At 43.9% G+C, this 22,606-nt stretch overlaps 1 protein-coding gene across 3 annotated transcripts in view; it reads right to left on the bottom strand.

Moving 5' to 3' along the window:
- Window positions 1-992: 992 nt before the first annotated feature.
- PPP1R1B (protein phosphatase 1 regulatory inhibitor subunit 1B) overlaps window positions 993-22,606 on the bottom strand; it is an 821,552-nt gene continuing 799,938 nt past the window's right edge. For all 3 annotated transcript variants that reach the window (XM_073608352.1, XM_073608354.1, XM_073608353.1), the window contains one exon: window positions 993-1,227. In XM_073608352.1, the coding sequence (XP_073464453.1) occupies window positions 1,211-1,227 (17 nt within the window). In that variant the 3' untranslated portion in view covers window positions 993-1,210. The remainder of the gene's footprint in view (window positions 1,228-22,606) is intronic.

Here is a 22,606-nt window from a genome sequence, read left to right on the forward strand (position 1 = left end):
AGCGGGGGTAAAACCGCCCCGCTAGCGCCCGAATAATGCCGCTAAAATGACAGTAAAGTGCCGCTAAAAATAGCTGCGTTTTATCGCCGACGCACCCACTGCCCCAGTGTGAAACCGGCCTTACTGTCTTCCGCAGGTATGTATAATAAGTGTGGGGAGTACACCAGCAGTGAAATTCTGCCAAAAAAAAAGTATTTAAAAAAAGACTTTTAAAACCCTTTGACAATAACAGAATAACATGATACTGTTGTTTATATGTATCAGTTTTAAAGTGGACCATCATTACAATGTAACCTTGGTTTATTAGGTCCAAGTCCTCTCCCCTAACCTTTAAAGAAGAAAAAATAGATTATATACTTACCTTTTCCCCATCTTCTGCATTGCAGGGTGTAATATCATTATCCTTCTGTTGAGACTCTTGGGCAATGCACGGCAGCCCAAACCCTGCAAGAGCATCTTCTCTTGGGATTTGGAATGATATGCATTCTCTTATGATCAGGCGTGACAATACCCTTGCCTAGGCGCTGCAGGCAGAAGATGGGAGTGAGTATATATTTTTTAATTTTTCCTTTACAGCCATGATTTATCCATACTATTATGCAGCAATTTTTACAGGGGGAGAGGGCCCCAGCCTAATAAGCAGACCTTGTATTTTACGGCAAGGTCTGCTTTAAGTCTTGCTTATTAGAGTGAGTTTAAAAAAGTCCCATAAAAAAGAATACAGTTTGGTATCAAGGGTGTGAATATTAGATGTCCCAAACCCCAGAATACACATTTATCACACGTGACAGTAATAAGGATGACAGCCACTCGGTTTTCAGTATTAGCTTCAGGGAATACAAGGCATTCTCTGACTGAATGAGGTGGAGATCTTTACATTACAGCCCTACTTCTCCACCTCTTCCAAACAGAGAACATACCTAAACTTAAACTTTAAGTATATCCATTAGTCATATAACATCTCAAGTAGACATATGTACATCAGAAGCACACGGGTTCTAAAGAATTTATTAACTGGCAAAAGCAGACTATTTAATTTAAATATACAAGATTGTGTGCTTCCTCCAATTGGATGAGGCACACTGAGATGAATGGCTTGCTTTGATAAGAAGGATAGAGTCATGCTAATGTTATGTGCCAGCAGCTTGGTTTCGGGCTGTAGAGGTAAGGCAGAGTGTCACATGTGGACATGAAAGCGGCTCCAAAGTTGCTATTCACACACTGTATCTGCAAAAGAGAAACACAGTGCATTTATTTTACAGAGACTGTAGAGTGATATATAAAAAACTATATTATGTTCAGAACATTAACATACATTTTGTTTATTTTTAGTTAAATAGATATGGATATGGATAATTCTTATTGCTTCTGCTTTGCTGATATACATCAGGAAAATTTTTTTTTTTTAACATTCCCTACTGAATTCATAGATAAAAATGGTGGCGTTAAAGTGTAATGCCAACCAAGCGATTAAAAATTAAAATTAATGGACTCTATTCGGACCCTTTTCAAATAAGGAATGGAACACACCAAGACTGCACCTGTTATAACAAATCCCATCAATAACGTGCATTGCATGTGATGATGTCAATGAGAAAGAATTTGACAGAAAAGTGTAATCTGTCGGCTATTGTGCACAGGCGCCGTCTCGCCGTCACAACAGCTGATTGTAAAATCAGCTGTTGTGCTGTTGTGTACGACGCATGCGTCGATCATCCCGGGCACTTCTTGATAGCGGGCACTTCTCGACACAACACCAGCTCCATAGAATGCATTAAGATAAAAAAAAAAAAAAAAACTTCTGACTTTAAACATTAAAGTGGTTGTAATGAAAATTTTCATCAGAAGATGTACAAAAATTTGAAGCACAGCATTAAATTTAGGTGTTTACCAAACTGCATTAAGGATTGCATGATATCTGTAGGCATTTTGGTAGGGAACATATTAGCCCCATTCAAAGTCTAGAGCTCAATTTAGAAGAAAAGTTTGATGGCCCTAGAGCACTCATGGACCAGGGGCCAGGGCAGTGAGATGGTGAGATAGTCAGAACTAAAAAACAATATTTACAATCTGTTGTACTTTTTAAACTCTTTTGGATGTTTGGAAATATATCCATTATCAAATTTAATATGGGCAGTGGTGAAGTTACAGATATCAATAAAAAAACCTCTATAGTTCAAGCAGCCTGTGGGTATTTTCACTTTCTACAACATCATAATTACATTTTATTAATTGGATGGCAGTTGAAGCTAATGGTAGATCTGAAATAAGTTGCCTATATAAAAGGTACATAGGCATCTAGGATAGCAGGGTCTCTATGTATGGCCCTTCCTATAGGCAGCTGCAAGTGCATATCAACTGTACACTTATTTCAGCAATGAAGATATGTGATCATAGGATTGATGTAAATAAAGTTAAGATGGGCATATCAATGAAACTTGACAAACAACCCTTTTACAGCCTTCAAAGCCTATTCTATGGTACTTTTGTAGTGCCATCAGTATTGTGTGTAGTATCTGTGCATCTAGCTCCACAAAGCATGGACTTATTTTAGTAAACGATTATAACACTAACACATAGTACTTCAGTGTATTGGTACTGCTTAAATGAAACTAATGTTTGCATTAGGTAATTTGCTATTGGGCCCAATTTCTCATCCAAAGTCTCCATAGTTGCATTATGGTCTACTACACTATCCTGTGATGAACTAGCCCTACATATTCTAACAAATGCTGGATAGCTACAGAAAAAAATTTAATTCAGTTTTTTTTTTTCCTGTAAAGCATACATTTACTAAAATATTTATAGTCATTGTCTTACAGTACTTTGTCGATAATGACTATACCAGATCCAGACTATACGAGATTTTTTTTCTATATTTCTCAACATGTGTGTCACTTGCACTTATATGTAACTTTTTCTTCACTCATTGTAGGGTGTGGACCTTTACCAGAGGATGTTTTGCCCTTAGGTTCGTTCCTCCTTTGTCTTAGGGGGGTCTCTCGTCAAGAGAGCCCCTCACCCACTACTTGTTGTTTGGACATGAGTGTGCCTTGCCCACCCAACAGGAGTCTTGAGCCCCCGAGCAGGAGGAAGGGCCAAAAAAAAAGGTCCTTTTATCGCACTACAGATGATAAAAAAAGAAAATACATGTATATATACTTTAATAACTGAAACAACTCTTTTAGAATATAAGTAAATACTTGTCAGAATATCCTTAATCCCTTCCTGCCCACCCTGGCGCTGCACGATTGCATATGTTCGGCATGTGAGCGTTAACGTGGAATTCCAGTTAAGAATCAAAATTTGCCCTTGCTTAGTATGTGTAACAACTTTAACTAGGACTGGTTGCTGATTTGGCCATAGAACAGGTTTATTAGAAAATGTGTGCCACTTGGACACAGAAAATATGGAACAAGGGGACTGACTAAGTCTGACACAGTATAACATGGAATTTCATTGTAAAGCTAGTGAAATAGGAGATCACAGAGCATTTATCTACAGGACACCTCTTGCAGCCCACTATGTTGTTCTTACATGTCCATTAAGAAAAAAAGAAACCAAGGCAACATTCATACAGGATGTGCCACTGTCCAGATGAGGTAACAGGGACCACCAGGGAACAAGGCTGAGGACTGGGGGAGAAGCAGATAGCCTATAGTGAGAGGGCTCTGTGCTGTATAGCACTTTAAGAGGCCTAGGAAAAGCTACAGGAAAATCTGGGCAGAGAGGGAAGTACTCTTTTCCAGTACCTTGGCTGAGATGACTGAGAACCCAAGCAGTGGACTAGAGGGCCATATATTGTATGTTGCATTGACCATAGAAAAAGCTGTTGTGTGCTGGGCCTGTGTTAGGTGTGCCAAAAGCACACAGCCAAATGCCGCTGAGCTGTACTGTTCGAGAGACTGACTGCAGAGATCTACAGTGGCAGAAAAATATAGAGCAGAGCTACAAGATGAGGATCACCAGGGAGGTACAAGCTTGAAAGAGTCGCCCAGAGCCTGACAGTCTGCCTTTTGCCATACCTCACCCAGAAGTTGCGGCCTATTCTTCATCCAAATTCATTACACTTAGTGGCCATTGAGGACTTGACTGTGCCCAGAAGGGCATCAAAGAACTTCTGTGGTGGGAGGCTTATTGGCCAACACTGTAGGGTTGATTTACTAAAGGCAAATAGGCAGTGCACTCTGCAAGTATACAGCTGCTCCAGAGTTTAGTAAATGAGCAGAAGCTCTGCTAACTTCCATCATCCAATCATGTGCAAGCAAAAATGCTGTTTTTTTTAAATTTTCCTTGCACGTGATTGGGTATTCTTTGCAGAGTAAAGATTTACCTAATTTACTAAGCTTTGGAGCAACTGCACTTTGCAGAGTGCAACTGCACTTTGAAAAGTGCACAGTCTATTTGCCTTTAGTAAATCAACCCCTGTGTATTTCTTCAGATCCTGTTTATTGATTTTGTACTGCTGAGAGAGTCCTGCCAAGGGAAACTGGATCGTTTATTTCCTCTATGGATTAAAAATCTCTCAGTCGGGAATGAGCACTCCACTGAGAGAGTTAAACAGGCCAAAATGCCATCAGGACTGTAGCCAGATTCTTATCTGATCAGTGTCTTAGCCAGGGACTGAGGGGTTGATTTACTAAAGACAAATTGACAGTGCACTTTGCAAAGCGCAGTTATATTCTGCAAGTGCAGTTGCTCCAGAGCTTAGTAAATGAGCAGAAGCTGTACTGACTTCCATCATCCAATCACGTGCTAGCAAAAATGCTTTTTTAAAAAAAATTTACCTTGGATGTGATTGGATATTCTTTGCAAAGTGAAACTTTACCTCATTTACTAAGCTCTGGAGCAACTGCACTTTGCAGAGTGCAAATGCACATTGCAAATTGCACAGTCCATTTGTCTTTAGTAAATCAACCCATGGGACTCATAGTTAGAGCATTCTCCTATGTAGTCATTTGAATACCATGCTGTTGCCTTCTGAATGCGTATGGAAGTAATAATGACCGTTTTAAAATTGTACTGCATTTATTTAACCACTTCAATAGCGGGCACTTTCACCCCTTCCTGCCCAGAACAATTTTCAGCTTTCAGCGCTTTTAATGATAATTGCAGGTTCATGCAACACTGTACCCAAACTAAATTTTTATCATTTTCTCTCCACAAATAGAGTTTTCCTTTGGTTGTATTTTATCACCTCTGCAGTTTTTATTTTTTGCTAAACAAACTAAAAAAGACTGAATTTTTTGAGGAAAAAAAAGAGTTTTTCTTTGTTTCTGTTATAAAATTTTGTTTTCTCCTTCACTGACGGACACTGAGGCAGCACTGATGGGCACTGGTGATGAGGCACTAATATGTAGAATTGATGGGCACTGATGGGCAAAATCGGTGGCACTGACATGCAGCACTGATATGTGGCACTGATGGGCACTGATAGGAGGCACTGATGGACACTAATAGATGGCATTGATGATGAGGTACTGACAGGTGTTACTGATGGGCACTGACTGGCAGCCGATGGGCACGGATTTTCAGCTGTGGTGGGCACCTCTCATGGGGGCTGCGCTGATAATTGATGTGCTGATTATCAGCGTAGACCTTCACCGGAAAGCCATTTTCCAGCACTTTCTGGTTCACGCGATGATCAGCTGTGATTGGTCACAGCCGATGACGTGGTAAGGAGCCTCCATCAGAGGCTCCTTACCATGATCAGAGATGCGGTGTGTCAGACTAACACGCCACACCACCGATCACCTCGCTGCGTGCCCCCTCGGGTGTGCGCCGGCATGTTATCCTGAAAGACATCATATGACGTCAAGTCAGGATAACAGAACCACCGCCGGGCCATCATGCTGCTATAGGCTGGGTGGGAAGTGGTTAAACTTCCCTTGCAGGGCTTTTCCTGTTTCAGTGAAGCCCATTGCACAGTTTCAGGTATGTCAGTGGTTGTCAGGTCAAGGTACAGAGCAGGTCATCATTGGGCAGGGCAGGAGGACCCAAACAAATCCAGCAATTTTTGATGGGGTAGCGCTACATGTGAGGGCTCATCTGACTGCACCAGGCAATACAAGCAAAGTCAGTAAGATAGACCCAATGAAGCCCATTCCACAGTTTCAGGTATCAGTGATTGTCAGATGCAGGGCAGGTTATCATTGGGCAGGGCAGGAGGACCCAAACAAAGCCAACGATTCCTGATAGGGTAGCACTACATGTGAGGGCTTATCTGACTGCATCAGGAAGTGCAAGCCAAGTCAGTAAGATTGACCCAGTCAATACTGTCAGGTTGTGTGAAGAACAAGAACTGTTAGTTGGAGTAAAACAATTAAGTGCAGCTGACATCCATTTAGAAACGGCCAAACTGAAAAGAGAGGTGTCTCAAATAATGGAGATGGTAACTCTACCAGCAACAAGATTTATGACACAACATGGAGAGACATCTCAAGCTACTCAGCTGACACAGTCGGCTGGTTCAGATTTCCATTGTGGGGTTGTAGGCCACTACAAGCAAGTTTGTCCAATTCTATAGATGATTAAATGCTTTCAGAAGTTGCCAATAACATTTTGAGGGCCCTGGGGAAAGAGCCGGGTGGGTGTCAGAGCAGCTAGATTCCAGTCAAGACAATGTGCAAAAAAGAAGAATGGGTGACCTGAGCCTTAAAGTATAACTTCAAGTGATACTTCAAAGATATCCTACTTTGCCTACTTCGGTATTTATTTATGCCATTCAAAAAAGGACAGTCCATCATAATACAAAAGATTTCAATTCAGGTGCCCAATTGACTCTGCTTTATCAAGTTTCTACAAAAGCATGTGACGTACATGTCCCAATGAGAGCTTAAAGTGGTTCTAAAGTCAGTACATTTTTTCCTTTAATGAATTTCCTGCATTAAGGTAAAAGAATGTCCCAGTGGCAGTATGGGTCCCCTCCCAAAATACTTACCTCAGTCTTACATAGTTACATAGTAGGTGAGGTTGAAAAAAGACACACGTCCATCAAGTCCAACCTATGTGTGTGATTATGTGTCAGTATTACATTACATATCCCTGTATGTTGCGGTCATTCAGGTGATTATCTAATAGTTTCTTGAAGCTATCAATGCTCCCCGTTGAGACCACCGCCTGTGGAAGGGAATTCCACATCCTTGCCGCTCTTACAGTAAAGAACCACTCGATCCAGTGTTGTGCCTGTCTGTAGCGGCTCTCTCCTCTCTGCCTGCATTCACAGGACACAGAGGCAGCAGTGGGAGCCATTTTCTCCTGCTGCTGTCAATCAAATCCTGTGAGCTGAGAGTGGGGGCAGGGCCATCTATGGACGCAAGCAGCCTGGTTCAGAAGCGAGACCATACGTCTGTCTATATAGCAAGTGGCTTGCTATGGGGGCAGACACAGAAGAGGAGGAGCAGAGAGCGCCAGCGTGGGACACCAGAAGCAGAGGGGCCACTCTGTGCAACACCATATGTTACACCATGTATAACATATTTTTATTTTAGGTAAAAAAAAGCAGAGAGGTATCCATGTGTAAAAAAAATTCAATGTCTAAGAGGGAGAGAGTCCCCAGTCAGCTCCTGCGGGTGATTCCTCCCCCCTCCCTCTGCTTGCTGACACTGCATAATGCGAGCGCTCACACAACCACAGCCGCCCGATCTGCTCCTTCCCCTGCATCCTCATTGGCAGGGAGAAGAGCAAGTTGCAGGAAGGACTCCGCCAGGACTCTCAGTTACTGAAAAAAACAGACTGATTTCTCCCATCCTTAGGACAGGAGAACCAGCCTGTAAATTCCAAGAGATGCCAGACCAGAGCAGTCAATAGCAGGGGCAGGACAGCAAGAGGAGGCTGGGGAACCCCACAGTGGTAGAACACCAGGGCCCGGAGGCAAGACAACCTTTGCAACCCTGATAGTTGGATAGACCACTGCTTTGGATCCTTATATTTTCTTGGTATGTTGGTGATATATATATCTTGTTTTCTGCCACCCTGGGGACCCCAATACAATAGGAAGAGAGCTCACTGCAGAATATGTGAAAGGGCCGTTGTGGGGTCATAGTAAAGGGCCCCAGTATATATTTATATATATCTATATATCTATATCTAGATATATAGATATATCTATATATCTATATAGATATATACCCTGTTTCCCTGAAAATAAGACCTAGCATGATTGTCAGTGATGGCTGCAATATAAGCCCTACCCCCCAAATAAGCCCTACCCTGTTTCCCCGAAAATAAGCCCTACCCTGAAAATAAGACCTACAAGGACTTTAACTAGGTCTTATTTGGGGGGTAGGGCTTATATTGCAGCCATCACCGACAATCACGCTAGGTCTTATTTTCGGGGAAACAGGGTATATATAGATCTATATATCTATATATAGATCTATATATAGATAGATCTATATATAGATATATATATATATATATATATATATATATATATATAGATAGATAGATAGATAGATAGATAGATAGATAGATAGATAGATAGATAGATAGATAGATATGTATATCTATATATATACATATATATCTATATATATATATACATATATATATATATATATATATATATTCATTTTATAGTTGCCCCCCTACTTTTGTCTCTGTCCCCCCATGTGCCCCCCCTAAATATGAAAGCTGGAGACCCCACTGCAGACCATTCAGAAAATATGCTGTTTATCACCATCCTTTGGATGCGCACCTGTATCCAGTTTTCTATCCAGGTACAGACACTATCATCATTGCCAACAAACCTCAGTTTGTAAATTAAGCGTTTATGGGGTACCGTGTCAAACACTTTGGCAAAATCTAAACAAACTACATCCACAGGCCTTCCTTTATTCAGATTACAGCTCACTTACTCATAGAATGTTAACAGGTTGGCCTGGCAAGAACGATCTTTCATAAACCCATGCTGGTTACTAGGGATGAGCCAAACACCCCCCGGTTCGGTTCACACCAGAACCTAAGAACGGACCGAAAATTCACACGAACGTTAGAACCCCATTGCTGTCTTTGGGACTCGAACGTTCAAAATCAAAAGTGCTCATTTTAAAGGCTAATTTATGGTATTGTCCTAAAAAGGGTTTGGGGACCCGGGTCCTGCCCCAGGGGACATGTATCAATGCAAAAAAAAGTTTTAAAAACGGACGTTTTTTCGGGAGCAGTGATTTTAATGATGCTTAAAGTAAAAAAAAAAAAAGTGAAATATTCCTTTAAATATCGTACCTGGGGGGTGTCTATAGTATGCCTGTAAAGTGGCGCATGTTTCCCGTGCTTAGAACAGTCCCTGCACAAATTGTCATTTTTAAAGGAAAAAAAGTCATTTAAAACTGCTTGCGGCTTTAATGTAATGCCGGGTCCTGGCAATATGGATGAAAATCAGTGAGACAAACGGCATGGGTACCCCCCAGTCCATTACCAGGCCCTTTGGGTCTTGTATGGATATTAAGGGGAACCCCGCACCCAAATTAAAAAGGGAAACAGCAGTATACAGGCTCTGTACTCTGAACAGCAGTATACAGGCGGTGCAAACAAGACAGGGACTGTAGGTTTGTTGTTAAGTAGAAATCTGTTTGTAATTTTGAACTGGAACATTTTTAACGTGTTTAGCTCCAGTCAAAAAAATCTGTTTTTAAGCTTTTTGGAAAACATAGGGAAGGGTTATCACCCCGTGACATTTGTTTTGCTGTCTGTGCTCCTCTTCAGAAGATTTCACCTCACTTTTTGTCCCAATGACAAATATTTTTTTTTAAATTTGTTTTTTTTTGGGGAAACAAGGATTGGTGATAAAGCATCAGTGGAAAGGAGAAAAGTTTTTCCCATATTAACTCTTACAGGAGAGAATTTCCCTTCCTAGGGGTAGATTTCATCTCACTTCCTGTTGTCTCCTTCCATTTGCAAGTAGGAGTCGTTTGTAAGTTGGATGTTTGAAAGTAGGGGCCTGCCCTATATACTCAGCAGAAATTTGGGCCTTAGGTGTCGTTGTGGCCACAACTCTGTAAGCCCTCACAGGGCCCTGCTGCGAAATATTAGATCAAGAATTGTAATTACATGCCCCTGTTGAAAAGGGGCAGAAAAATTGGGCCTTTGGTGGTAGTGGTGGTGCTGGTGCCACAACACTGTGTCCTCACTCGCTCTTGGTGGGTGCAGAAACGGGCCCTGCTGTGAAATATTAGATCAAGAATTGTAATTACATGCCCCTGTTGAACAGGGGCTGAACAATTGGGCCTTAGGCACTGGTGCTGGTGCCACAACACTGCAACCCCTCACAGATACTCTAGTTGGAACGCAGGAACAAGCCCTGCTGCAAAGTATTGCAACAAAAATTGTAATTACACGCCCCTGTTAAACAGGGGCTGAAAAATTGGGCCTTAGGCGCTGGTGCCACAACACTGCAACCCCTCACAGATACTCTAGTTGGAATGCAGGAACGAGCCCTGCTGCAAAGTATTGCATCAAAAATTGTAATTACACGCCCCTGTTAAACAGGGGCTGAAAAATTGGGCCTTAGGCACTGGTGGCGGCGCCCAGAACCAAAAATGTTCTTACAAGCTATCAGCGTGATCATTGAGGAGGAAGAGGATAATTACTCAGATAGTCACTCAGCATCAGCATAGGCAGTCTTTGAAGGGATCTCAGATTTCAAAAAAAAATTATTCAGTTTCATCAGCATCAGGTGCTTGGTAGCTGGTGGTGATCCAAGACTGATTCATTTTTATGAAGGTCAGTCGATCGACCGAGTTACAAAGCCTCCAGCAGCACTGAATGTGCGTTCCGAAAGAATGCTGCATGCAGGACAGGCCAGTAGCTCAATTGCATACTGTGCAAGCTCTGGCCAGTGATCCATCCTCAAGACCCAGTAACCCAGAGGATTTTCGGTGGGAAAGGTGTCCAAGTCAGATCTTGCTCCTAGGTATTCCTGCACCATGTAAAACAGACACTGGCGATGGTTGCTGGAACCGATCATACCTTGGAGCTGCGGACTAAAAAATAGTCTGAACGCATCAGTCAGACAGCCACCTTCTCCACCGCTCCTTCTTCGACTGACCGAAGCCTCAGCAACATGTTGTCCAGAAACAGGAGTTTGTAACCTCCCAGTCTCTGAGAACGCGTTGCACAGACCTTTCTGCAAGGCCTCCCAAAGATGTTTCATCCTCTGCTCCCTCTGCGATGGCAAGATAAAGTCTGCAACCTTACCCTTGTAATGTGGATCAAGGAAGGTTGCCAGCCAGCATTGGTCCTTCTCCTTGATACCACGAATACGAGGATCCTTACGCAGGCTTTGCAGGATCGGGGAGGCCATGCAGCGTAGGTTTGCTGAGGCATTCGGTCCGGAGTCCTCTGGGTCACTAAGGACGACATGGTCCACAGCCACCTCCTTCCAGCCACGTACAAGTCCATGTGTTTCTTGGGACTGATCCCTTAAAGACTGCTGCTAATGCTGAGTGCCAGGCTCCACCTCAATACTGACACAATCCTCCTCCTCCTCTTCCTGTGTGATCGGCGGGCACGCAGGAACACTGTCTGGATAAAGGGGGCCTTGAGAGCTAAGGAAGTCCTCCTCTTCCTGCCTCTGTTCTGCCTCAAGTGCCCTGTCCATTATTCCACGCAGCGTGTGCTCTAACAGGTGGACAAAGGGGACAGTGTCACTGATGCATGCACTGTCACTGCTCACCATCCTCGTGGCCTCCTCAAATGGTGACAGGACAGTGCATGCATCCCTGATCATGGCCCACTGGCGTGGGTAAAAAAAAACAAGCTCCTCTGACCCTGTCCTGGTGCCATAGTTGCACAGGTACTCATTGATGGCCCTCTGCTGTGTGTGCAGCCGCTGCAGCATGGCCAACATTGAGTTCCACCTGGTGGGCATGTCACAGATTAGGCGGTGGTGGCGGAACAACCTCCAACACTACTGCACCTTGTCCTGCATCCTTCCCAGCTGCCAGCAGAGTCACCCAATGCACGGTGAAACTTAGGTAATGTCCCTGTCCATGCCTGCTGGACCATGAGTCAGCGGTAATATGCACCTTACCGCTGACCGCCCTGTCCAGCGAGGCCAAGACATTGCCTTCCATATGCCGGTAGAGAGCCGGAATCGCCTTCCGTGAGAAAAAGTGGCATTTGGGTACCTGCCACTGAGGAACCGCACATTCCAGAAACTCACGGAAGGGGGCAGAGTCTACCAACTGAAAAGGCAGCAGTTGAAGTGCTAGCAATTTTGCCAAGCTAGCATTCAACCGCTGGGCATGTGGATGGCTGGGAGCGAACTTCTTTCGGCGGTGCAGCAGCTGGGGTAGGGAAATTTGCACAATCTGACGTCGGTGTACCGAAAGCAGATTGCCCACAAGTACTTGGCTGTGACACACCTAATTCTACACCTTCATTCCTCTCAGTGCAGGTCTCAGAGAGGACTGAAGGTATAATGGGGTTGGAGATCTCAGCTGATGAGGAGTAAGGAGAGGTCCTCTTTGTTCTTTGGTGTGGGTCTTTTAGATACGCTTGCCAACAAACTGCACGGCAGGTCAACATATGTCTGGTCAAGCATGTGGTGCCCAAGCGGGAGATGTTTTGGCCACGCGAGATACGCTTGAGACATATGTTGCAAATAGCAGTGGTGTGATCTGATGCACTCGTCTCAAAAAAGGCCCACACCAAAGAACTTTTGGAATAATGCACAGAGACAGCAGCGCCCTGCACATGCGGAGCTTTGGGGTGTGATGCAGTCAGTGTGCTGCCCTTAGGCTGGCCCCTGGAGGGCATCCTGCCTTGTTGGTGATGTGCCTCCTCCTCCTCCTCCTCCTGCTCTCTCCTATCAGGCACCCACGTTGAGTCAGTGACCTCATCATCCCCTCCCTCCTCATCACTGGAGCAAATCTGGCAGTATGCTGCAGCCGGGGGAGCATGACTGCCAGATTGCTGTCCTGCTTGGGCACCCCCTCTGTCCGTGCTCACGTTACTGCCTTCATCTAGCTCAGTATCATCATCAGAGCCTTCTAAATGCTGGGCATCCTCCTGGAGTATGTACCCAACACTGTAGTCAAACAGTTCGAGGGACTCCTCAGGAGGACATGGTGGGGCTAGGGAAGGAGTCACTGATGCCATTGAGCCGAGGGAAGAGGCCATGTTGGCAGCTGCTTTGCCAGACAAAGTACCCTGAGCATGGGTGAGAGAGCATGAGGAGGATGAGGATGGCTTGGTCGCCGAAAAAAAGCCCAAGCATGTCCCACGGCTATGTGCTGATGAGGATGCACTGTCTCCACGACCAGCACTGTTGCCTCTAGACACAGAGCCTGCTTGCCCTCTTTTATTGGCTTGTGACTGTCTGCCTCTCCTTGTTGGCCTTCCAGACATACTAATGGCCTGTAGCTGCACTAAGCTGGGATACATATATATATATATATATATATATATATATATATATATATATATACTGATACTGCAGCTAGCAAAATCAACTGCCTGCCTGTAGTATGAGAACACCACCAACCTTCTACAGGTAGCTGTAGCTGAACACTGTGCAGAGCTTGCAAAAAACTAACTTGTAACTTATTTAGCTGCTTGCGGTAGTGATAGGATCAGGAAAACACCACCAACCTTCTACAGCTAGCTTTAGGTGAACACTGTGCAGAGCTCGCAAAAAACTAACTTGTAGCTTATTCAGCTGCCTGCGGTAGTGATAGGATCAGGAAAACACCACCAACCTTCTACAGGTAGCTTTAGCTGAACACTGTGCAGAGGTCGCACTACACTAACTTGTAGTTTTAGCTGAACACTGTGAGGAGGACGCACTACACTAACTTGTAGCTTTAGCTGAACACTGTGCAGAGCTCGCATTACACTAACTTGTAGTTTTAGCTGAACACTGTGAGGAGGGGCACTACACTAACTTGTAGCTTTAGCTGAACACTGTGCAGAGGTCAAACTATACTAACTTGTAGTTTTAGCTGAACACTGTTCTGAGGACGCACTACACTAACTTGTAGCTTTAGCTGAACACTGTGCAGAGGTCGCACTACACTAACTTGTAGTTTTAGCTGAACACTGTTCAGAGGATGCACTACACTAACTTGTAGCTTTAACTGAACACTGTGCAGAGGTTGCACTACACTAACTTGTAGTTTTAGCTGAACACTGTGCAGAGGTTGCAGTACACTAACTTGTAGCTTATTTAGCTGCCTGCGGTAGTGATAGGATCAGGAAAACACCACCAACCTTCTACAGGTAGCTTTAGCTGAACACTGTGCAGAGCTTGCACTACACTAACTTGTAGTTTTAGCTGAACACTGTGAGGAGGACGCACTACACTAACTTGTAGCTTTAGCTGAACACTGTGCAGAGGTCGAACTACACTAACTTATAGTTTTAGCTGAACACTGTGCAGAGGTCGCACTACACTAACTTGTAGTTTTAGCTGAACACTGTGAGGAGGATGCACTACACTAACTTGTAGCTTTAGCTGAACACTGTGAGGAGGACGCACTACACTAACTTGTAGTTTTAGCTGAACACTGTGCAGAGGTCACACTAAACTAACTTGTAGCTTTAACCGAACACTGTGAGGAGGGGCATTACACTAACTTGTAGCTTTAGCTGAACACTGTGCAGAGGTCGCACTATACTAACTTGTAGTTTTAGCTGAACACTGTTCAGAGGACGCACTACACTAACTTGTAGCCTTAGCTGAACACTGTGCAGAGGTCGCACAACACTAACTTGTAGTTTTAGCTGAACACTGTTCAGAGGACGCACTACACTAACTTGTAGCTTTAGCTGAACACTGTGCAGAGGTCGCACTACACTAACTTGTAGTTTTAGCTGAACACTGTTCAGAGGACGCACTACACTAACTTGTAGCTTTAGCTGAACACTGTGCAGAGGTCGCACTACACTAACTTGTAGTTTTAGCTGAACACTGTGCAGAGCTCGCAAAAAACTAACTTTAGCTTATTTAGCTGCCTGCGGTAGTGATAGGATCAGGAAAACACCACCAACCTTCTACAGGTAGCTTTAGCTGAACACTGTGCAGAGCTCTCACTACACTAACTTGTAGTTTTAACTGAACACTGTGAGGAGGACGCACTACACTAACTTGTAGCTTTAGCTGAACACTGTGCAGAGGTCGCACTACACTAACTTGTAGTTTTAACTGAACACTGTGAGGAGGACTCACTACACTAACTTGTAGCTTTAGCTGAACACTGTGAGGAGGACGCACTACACTAACTTGTAGCTTTAGCTGAACACTGTGAGGAGGACGCACTACACTAACTTGTAGCTTTAGCTGAACACTGTGCAGAGGTCGCACTACACTAACTTGTAGCTTTAGCTGAACACTGTGCAGAGGTCGCACTACACTAACTTGTAGTTTTAGCTGAACACTGTTCAGAGGACGCACTACACTAACTTGTAGCCTTAGCTGAACACTGTGCAGAGGTCGCACTACACTAACTTGTAGTTTTAGCTGAACACTGTTCAGAGGACGCACTACACTAACTTGTAGCTTTAGCTGAACACTGTGCAGAGGTCGCACTACACTAACTTGTAGTTTTAGCTGAACACTGTTCAGAGGACGCACTACATTAACTTGTAGCTTTAGCTGAACACTGTGAAGAGGTCGCACTACACTAACTTGTAGTTTTAGCTGAACACTGTGAGGAGGACGCACTACACTAACTTGTAGCTTTAACTGAACACTGTGAGGAGGACGCACTACACTAACTTGTAGCTTTAGCTGAACACTGTGCAGAGGTCGCACTACACTAACTTGTAGTTTTAACTGAACACTGTGAGGAGGACTCACTACACTAACTTGTAGCTTTAGCTGAACACTGTGAGGAGTACGCACTACACTAACTTGTAGTTTTAGCTGAACACTGTGCAGAGGTCACACTAAACTAACTTGTAGCTTTAACTGAACACTGTGAGGAGGACGCACTACACTAACTTGTAGTTTTAACTGAACACTGTGAGGAGGACTCACTACACTAACTTGTAGCTTTAGCTGAACACTGTGAGGAGTACGCACTACACTAACTTGTAGTTTTAGCTGAACACTGTGCAGAGGTCACACTAAACTAACTTGTAACTTTAACTGAACACTGTGAGGAGGACGCACTACACTAACTGTAAATAGTCTAGCTGCCTGACTGTGGTACTAATAGGATCAAAAGAACACCAGCAATTTTCTTCAGGTAGCTGTAAATACTGTAACAAGACAAGCCTGCCTGTCAGTAGGAAGATAACAGGAATGGATCTAGCTAAACTGAATACAGTGCATATATATATATATATATATATATATATATATATATATATATATATATACACACACACACACACACACAACACCTGGGATGCATATATATACACAATACACTGTAAGTGCAGCTAACTCACTGACTGTCCTGCCTAATCTATCTAACTTAACCCTTTCATGACTAAGCCTATTTTTGAAATTTGGTGTTTACAAGTTAAAATCCGTATTTTTTGCTAGAAAATTACTTAGAACCCCCAAACATTATATATATATTTTTTAGCAGAGAATCTAGAGAATAAAATGGTGATTGTTGCAATATTTTTTATCACACGGTATTTGTGCAGCGGTGTTTTAAACGCAAATTTTTGGAAAAGTGACACTTTCATGAATTTTAAAAAATCCAAACAGTAAAGTTACCCCAATTTTTTTGTATAATGTGAAAGATGATGTTACGCCGAGTAAATAGATACCAAACTTGTCACCCTTTATAATTGCACGCACTCGTGGAATGGCGACGAACTACGGTACCTTTGAATTTCCATAGGCGACGCTTTAAACATTTTTTACGGTTACCAGGTTTGAGCTACAGAGGAGGTCTAGGGCTAGAATTATTGCTCTCGCTCTGACGATCGCGGCGATACCTCACATGTGTGGTTTGAACACCGTTTACATATGCGGGCGCGACTTCCGTATGCGTTTTCTTCGCTGCGCGAGCTTGCGGGGACAGGGGCACTTTAAAAAATTTTTTTTCTTTTTTTTTATTTATTTTATTTATTTTTGTACTTTATAAATTGTGTTTAAATTTTTTTTTTTTTTTTTTACTTTTATTGCTGTCACAAGCAATGTAAACATCCCTTGTGACAGTAATATGTGGTGACAGGTACTCTTTATGGAGGGATGGGGGGTCTAAAAGACCCCCCATCCCTCCTTTACACTTCAAAGTATTCAGATCGCCAAAAACGGCGATTCTGAATACTGTGTACTTTTTTAAATTCGGCGCCATTGGCAGCCGAGTAAACGGGAAGTGACGTCATGACGTCGCTTCCGCGTTTACAACAAGAAGGCTGGAACGAAGCCGCTCGCAGCTTCGTTCCAGCCCGCCCCCAGCCGCCGAAGGCAGCCGAACGGACACCGGGCCTCCCGATCGCACGGGAGGCCCAGTAACAGCGGCGGGAGGCGGCGGGAGGGGGGGGATGTCCCCTCCCGCTCCTCCGGTATAACAGCCGAGCAGCTTTTAGCCGCATCGGTTGTTATACACGGGTAGCCAATCGCCCGCTGTAAACAACGGTACCGGGATGATGCCTGCAGCTGCGGGCATCATCCCGGTATAACCCCGGAAAGCCGAGTACGCATATCTGCGTACGGTCGGCGGGAAGGGGTTAAATCAAATGACACTGTCTCTCTGTCTATCTCTTTCAACGCTGGAACACAGACTACACAGGGCCGCTGTGCATGCGGCCTTATATAGTGTGAGGCGTGTACTAAATCCCCTGAGCCATAATTGTCCAAAGCCTCCTTGGCTTTGGCCAATTACAGCTCTCTGTTCAGACGGCGCTGTGATTGGCCAAGCATGCGGGTCATAGTGCATGCTTGGCCAATCATCAGCCAGCAATGCCGCAGTGAATTATGGGCCATCACGCGCCATACGAATTTGGCGCGAACGGCCCATATCGTTCTCAATTCGGCGAACAGACGATGTTCGAGTCGTACATGGGTTCGACTCGAACACGAAGCTCATCCCTACTGGTTACTACTAATGATACTATTTTCATGAGCAAATTCTTGGATATGGTCCCTTATCATCCCCTCCAATAGTTTACAAAGTAGACAAAATTGATGTAATTGATGAAACTGGCCTGTAGTTTCCTGGTATGTACCTTGGCCCTTTTTTTGACAATTGGTACACATTAGCTTTCTACCAGTCCACTGGTACCATTCTGGTTAGTAAGCTGTCCTTAAAGGTTAGAAATAACGATCTAGCTATGACCTGGCTAAGTTCTTTGAGCACTTAAAGGACACCATAGTTGGCAGCACTATGACTACATTATTTCACTGGCCAGAGGTTTAGTCAGGGTCTGAGACTCATACAGGCCATTCTCCTGTGTATTTCTTACTGTGCTGGTACCTTCTGATTGACAGTGCCAGGATTGATGACTGTTATGATATTGTACTTACAATTGTTTAACCCACGCTTAAAAGGGTAACTCCACTTTGGGGAAAAAAATTACAAATAAAGAAAAAATAATATAGCATATACAATTGTGACACAAGTCATATTGTAAGTGTAAGGCTGACCGCAGGTCAGCCTGTAATTGTAGGAGGAGTCAGGCTGCATAAAGCCTGCCCTCCTTCCCTGTGGTCATAGGATCTCGTGTAGTGTGCGTCACTTCCGGTGCGATCTGTCTGACGTCACTTCCGGGTTTTCCGTCTCGGCAAGAAGATGTGCGGCTGCGAGGGGGGGCTCCGAGTCTCCCCACTTTCAGCGGCAGGATACAGGTTTGGTCAGGGGGGTCCACGGGCAGGCGGTCACTTCCATCTGGACTCTCCCGGGCACCCACTGGCATGCCGCTCTCTTTGCCCATTCCGGGTCCGGTCAGGTTCAGAGCCCCGCTGGGTTCACAGGCCACCCGCTTCTCTCGGTGTCCTCACCGGGGGGAGGGGGGTGTTCGGCCACCCTCTGCTCCTCTCTTTGTGCCGCTCCGGTTTCTTAAGGGGGCCGCCTGTCCGCTCCTCCCGGTGCTGACGCGGGGGGGTGATCGGCCACCTGTGTGCTCCTCTCCCTGTGCAGATCCAGCTCCATGTGGGAGCCGCCATCCCGGTACTCACGCTGTGGGGGAAGGTCGGCTGCCCGCCTGCTCCTCTCTCCCTATTGGCGGTTTTGAGCACAATGGGGATTATGTCACTTTTTTTTTTTTTTTTTTAATAAGGATCAGCTGTTTTTGCAAAGATATTTAATGTATTAATGCGGATGGGGGTGTCCATGGTACAGTTTGCAGACAGGGCAGCCTGCGGGTGCTGCCTTTTCACCTGCATGGGGCCACGCTACTAGCACCCGGTTACCTCATGCCACGCATGCATAAGCACAGGGTTCAGGGGTTAATTCAGGCTGCGGGGTTGTCATGACACTTGCTCGTCGCCTGTCATCTCATTATATTCTGTGGGGGTCTTTTGGGGGCATGCAATTTACAGTTTCTCATGTAATTTATGGTTTCTCATGCATTTTATGGTTTTTATGCGATTTACGGTTTCTCATGCATTTTACGGTTTCTCATTCATTTTACGGTTTTCATGCAATTTACGGTTTCTCATGCATTTTATGGTTTTTCATGCAATTTACGTTTTCTCATGTAATTTATGGTTTCTCATGTATTTTACAGTTTTCATGCGATTTACGATTTCTCATTCATTTTACGGTTTTCATGCAATTTACGGTTTCTCATGCATGTTATGGTTTTTCATGCAATTTACGGTTTCTCATGTAATTTATGGTTTCTCATGCATTTTACGGTTTTCATACGATTTACGATTTCTCATTCATTTTACAGTTTTCATGCAATTTACGGTTTCTCATGCATTTTACAGTTTTCTTGCGATTTACGATTTCTCATTCATTTTTACGGTTTTCAGCAATTTACGGTTTCTCATGCATGTTACAGTTTCGCATGCAATTTACGGTTTCTCATGCATTTTACGGTTTCTCATGCGATTTACAGTTTCTCATGCATTTTACAGTTTCTCATACAATTTACGGTTTCTCATGCATTTTACAGTTTTTCATGCATTTTACGGTTTCATAAAATTTACGGTTTCTCATGCATTTTACGGTTTCTCATACAATTTACGGTTTCTCATGCATTTTACAGTTTTTCATGCATTTTACGGTTTCATAAAATTTATGGTTTCTCATGTATTTTACGATCTCTCATGCTTTGTTACGGTTTCTCATGCTATTTACGGTTTCTCCTGAAATGTACGATTTCTCATGCAATTACGGTTTCTCATGCAATTTGTCACTTCTTATGCCTATTCATGTTTTTCTTACATTTCCCATGTTTCTCATGTTTCTCACGTTTGACATGGTTCTCACGTTTTCCCATGGTTTCTCACGTTTTCACATGGTTCTCACGTTTTCCCTTGGTTCTCATGTTTTTCCATGTTTCTTACGCTTCTCACATTTTCCCATGCTTCTCACGTTTTTCATGCTTCTCACGTCTTCCCATGCTTCTCACGTCTTCCCATGTTTCTCACGTCTTCCCATGTTTCTCACGTTTTCCCATGCTTCTTACGTTTTCCCATGCTTCTCACGTTTTCCCATGCTTCTCACGTTTTCCCATGTTTCTCTCGTTTTCCCATGTTTCTCTCATTTTCCCATGTTTCTTATGTTTCATGTCATATGCTTTTTTATATCATGGCCTTTTGTTCGCTGCATTTCTATTAGTTAGTGCTCACATTCAGGGTCTGTCACGTTTACAGATCCGTACGGGCTGAGGTTTCGTTTTAATTGATTGTTGTCCCACAATCTTCCCACCTGTTTTCCATACGTCATACGTGCACGTTCACCATTGCTTCTCACGTTTTCCCATGCTTCTCACGTTTTCCCATCTTTCTCTCGTTTTCCCATGTTTCTCTCATTTTCCCATGTTTCTTATGTTTCATGTCATATGCTTTTTTATGTCATGGCCTTTCGTTCGCTGCATTTCCGTTAGTTAGTGCTCACATTCAGGGTCTGTCACGTTTACAGATCTGTACGGGCTGAGGTTTCGTTTTAATTGATTGTTGTCCCACAATCTTCCCACCTGTTTTCCATATGTCATACGTGCACGTTCACCATTACACCTTTACTACTACCCACCACGGTCTGTGGGTACCTTAGCCCTGAGTGTTCGTTTTAATTTCCTGTCCTGGCGCTGCAGGTTGCTCTGGCTCGCTTACTGCATACAGTAGGGGTGTGTCGTCATTAGGTTCACATTCTTGCGCTCTTGGTCTTGTCATTTCTGCACCCACATCATCATATTTGTCAGGTACCAGGGGTGTTATGTCTTGGGCTGGTTGTCTTGTCTGGGTTGTTCATGTTCTGCCACTGCAGATTACCCGTCACGTCTATGGGTTTAACAGATTGAGGTGATCGTTTTTAATTGGCTTGTTCAGTGGCAAGTCTCCTCATCTGTTCTTACGCTGCTTATGTATTTCGTACAAACTCACGTTTCTCATGCAATTTACGTTTTCTCATGCAATTTACGTTTCTCATGCAATTTACGTTTCTCATGCAATTTTTCGTTTCTCATGCAATTTTCGTTTCTCATACAAGTTACGTTTCTCATGCAATTTGTTGTACAAACTCACGTTTCTCATGCAATTTACGTTTTCTCATGCAATTTACGTTTCTCATGCAATTTACGTTTCTCATGCAATTTTTCGTTTCTCATGCAATTTTCGTTTCTCATACAAGTTACGTTTCTCATGCAATTTGTTGTTTCTATGATAAACTCACATTTTTTATGTTTCTCTCGTTTTCCCAGGTTTCTCGTTTTCCCAAGGTTACTCTCGTTCTCATGTTTCTCACGCTGTTCATCAATTCACGTTCTCGTGCTATCGGCGTTTCTCATGTAGTTTGCTGTTTTCTTGCAGCCTCGGTTCTCATGCTGCTCATATTTTCGTCAGCTCGCGCTATACATGTGTTTCGTTCCTTCACGCAGCTTACGTTCCTGGTGCAGGTTTCTCAGTCTGCTCACATTTCTCTCTCAGTTCATGTTGCTGTCCCAGTGGTGTGTCACTTCCACTCAGTTCATGGTTACTATTTTCATCATTTTGCGGGGTACCGTTCATATGTTTTGTCCTCTCGGTTGAGTTGGTCGGTTTAAATTGGCGTGGGCAGCAGCAATTATTCTCATCCAGGTTACATTCTTATCTCGGTTCTGTTTTATAAATGACATCTTACCACTTACTTCAGCACCTGGATACGTTTTCAGGTTGCAAATATCCGGTTTTTGCAGGACATGTCTCAAGCAGCGGATTTTGGGGTCTTCGCTTCTTTCCCTCCTTCTCCAGCTGGTTGGGTCGGAGCACAGTAGCTCACCCTCTCTCAGAACCTGGTCCGTCCCAAGGCTTAATTTTTTCACACTCGGCTAGCTTCAATTCTTGACCAGAGGGCAGTATTCCTACGCAGTGGATTGCTTTCCTGGCTTCAGCACGGAAAGCCCAGTTTTTAAGTTACTGTTCCCTTGCTCGTTGAGCGCAAGTGCGGAGTAGGTTACCCAGCGGACTGCAGTTTCTTCCCTGTCCCAAATGCACACTACCTTTTATTTCCTAGCTACGTCTGGCCAGGATTGGCAAAAGTATTGAACTATTGGT

This window comes from Aquarana catesbeiana, linkage group LG12 (genome assembly GCF_042186555.1).
Source record: "Aquarana catesbeiana isolate 2022-GZ linkage group LG12, ASM4218655v1, whole genome shotgun sequence".
NCBI classification, from domain to species: Eukaryota; Metazoa; Chordata; class Amphibia; order Anura; family Ranidae; genus Aquarana; species Aquarana catesbeiana.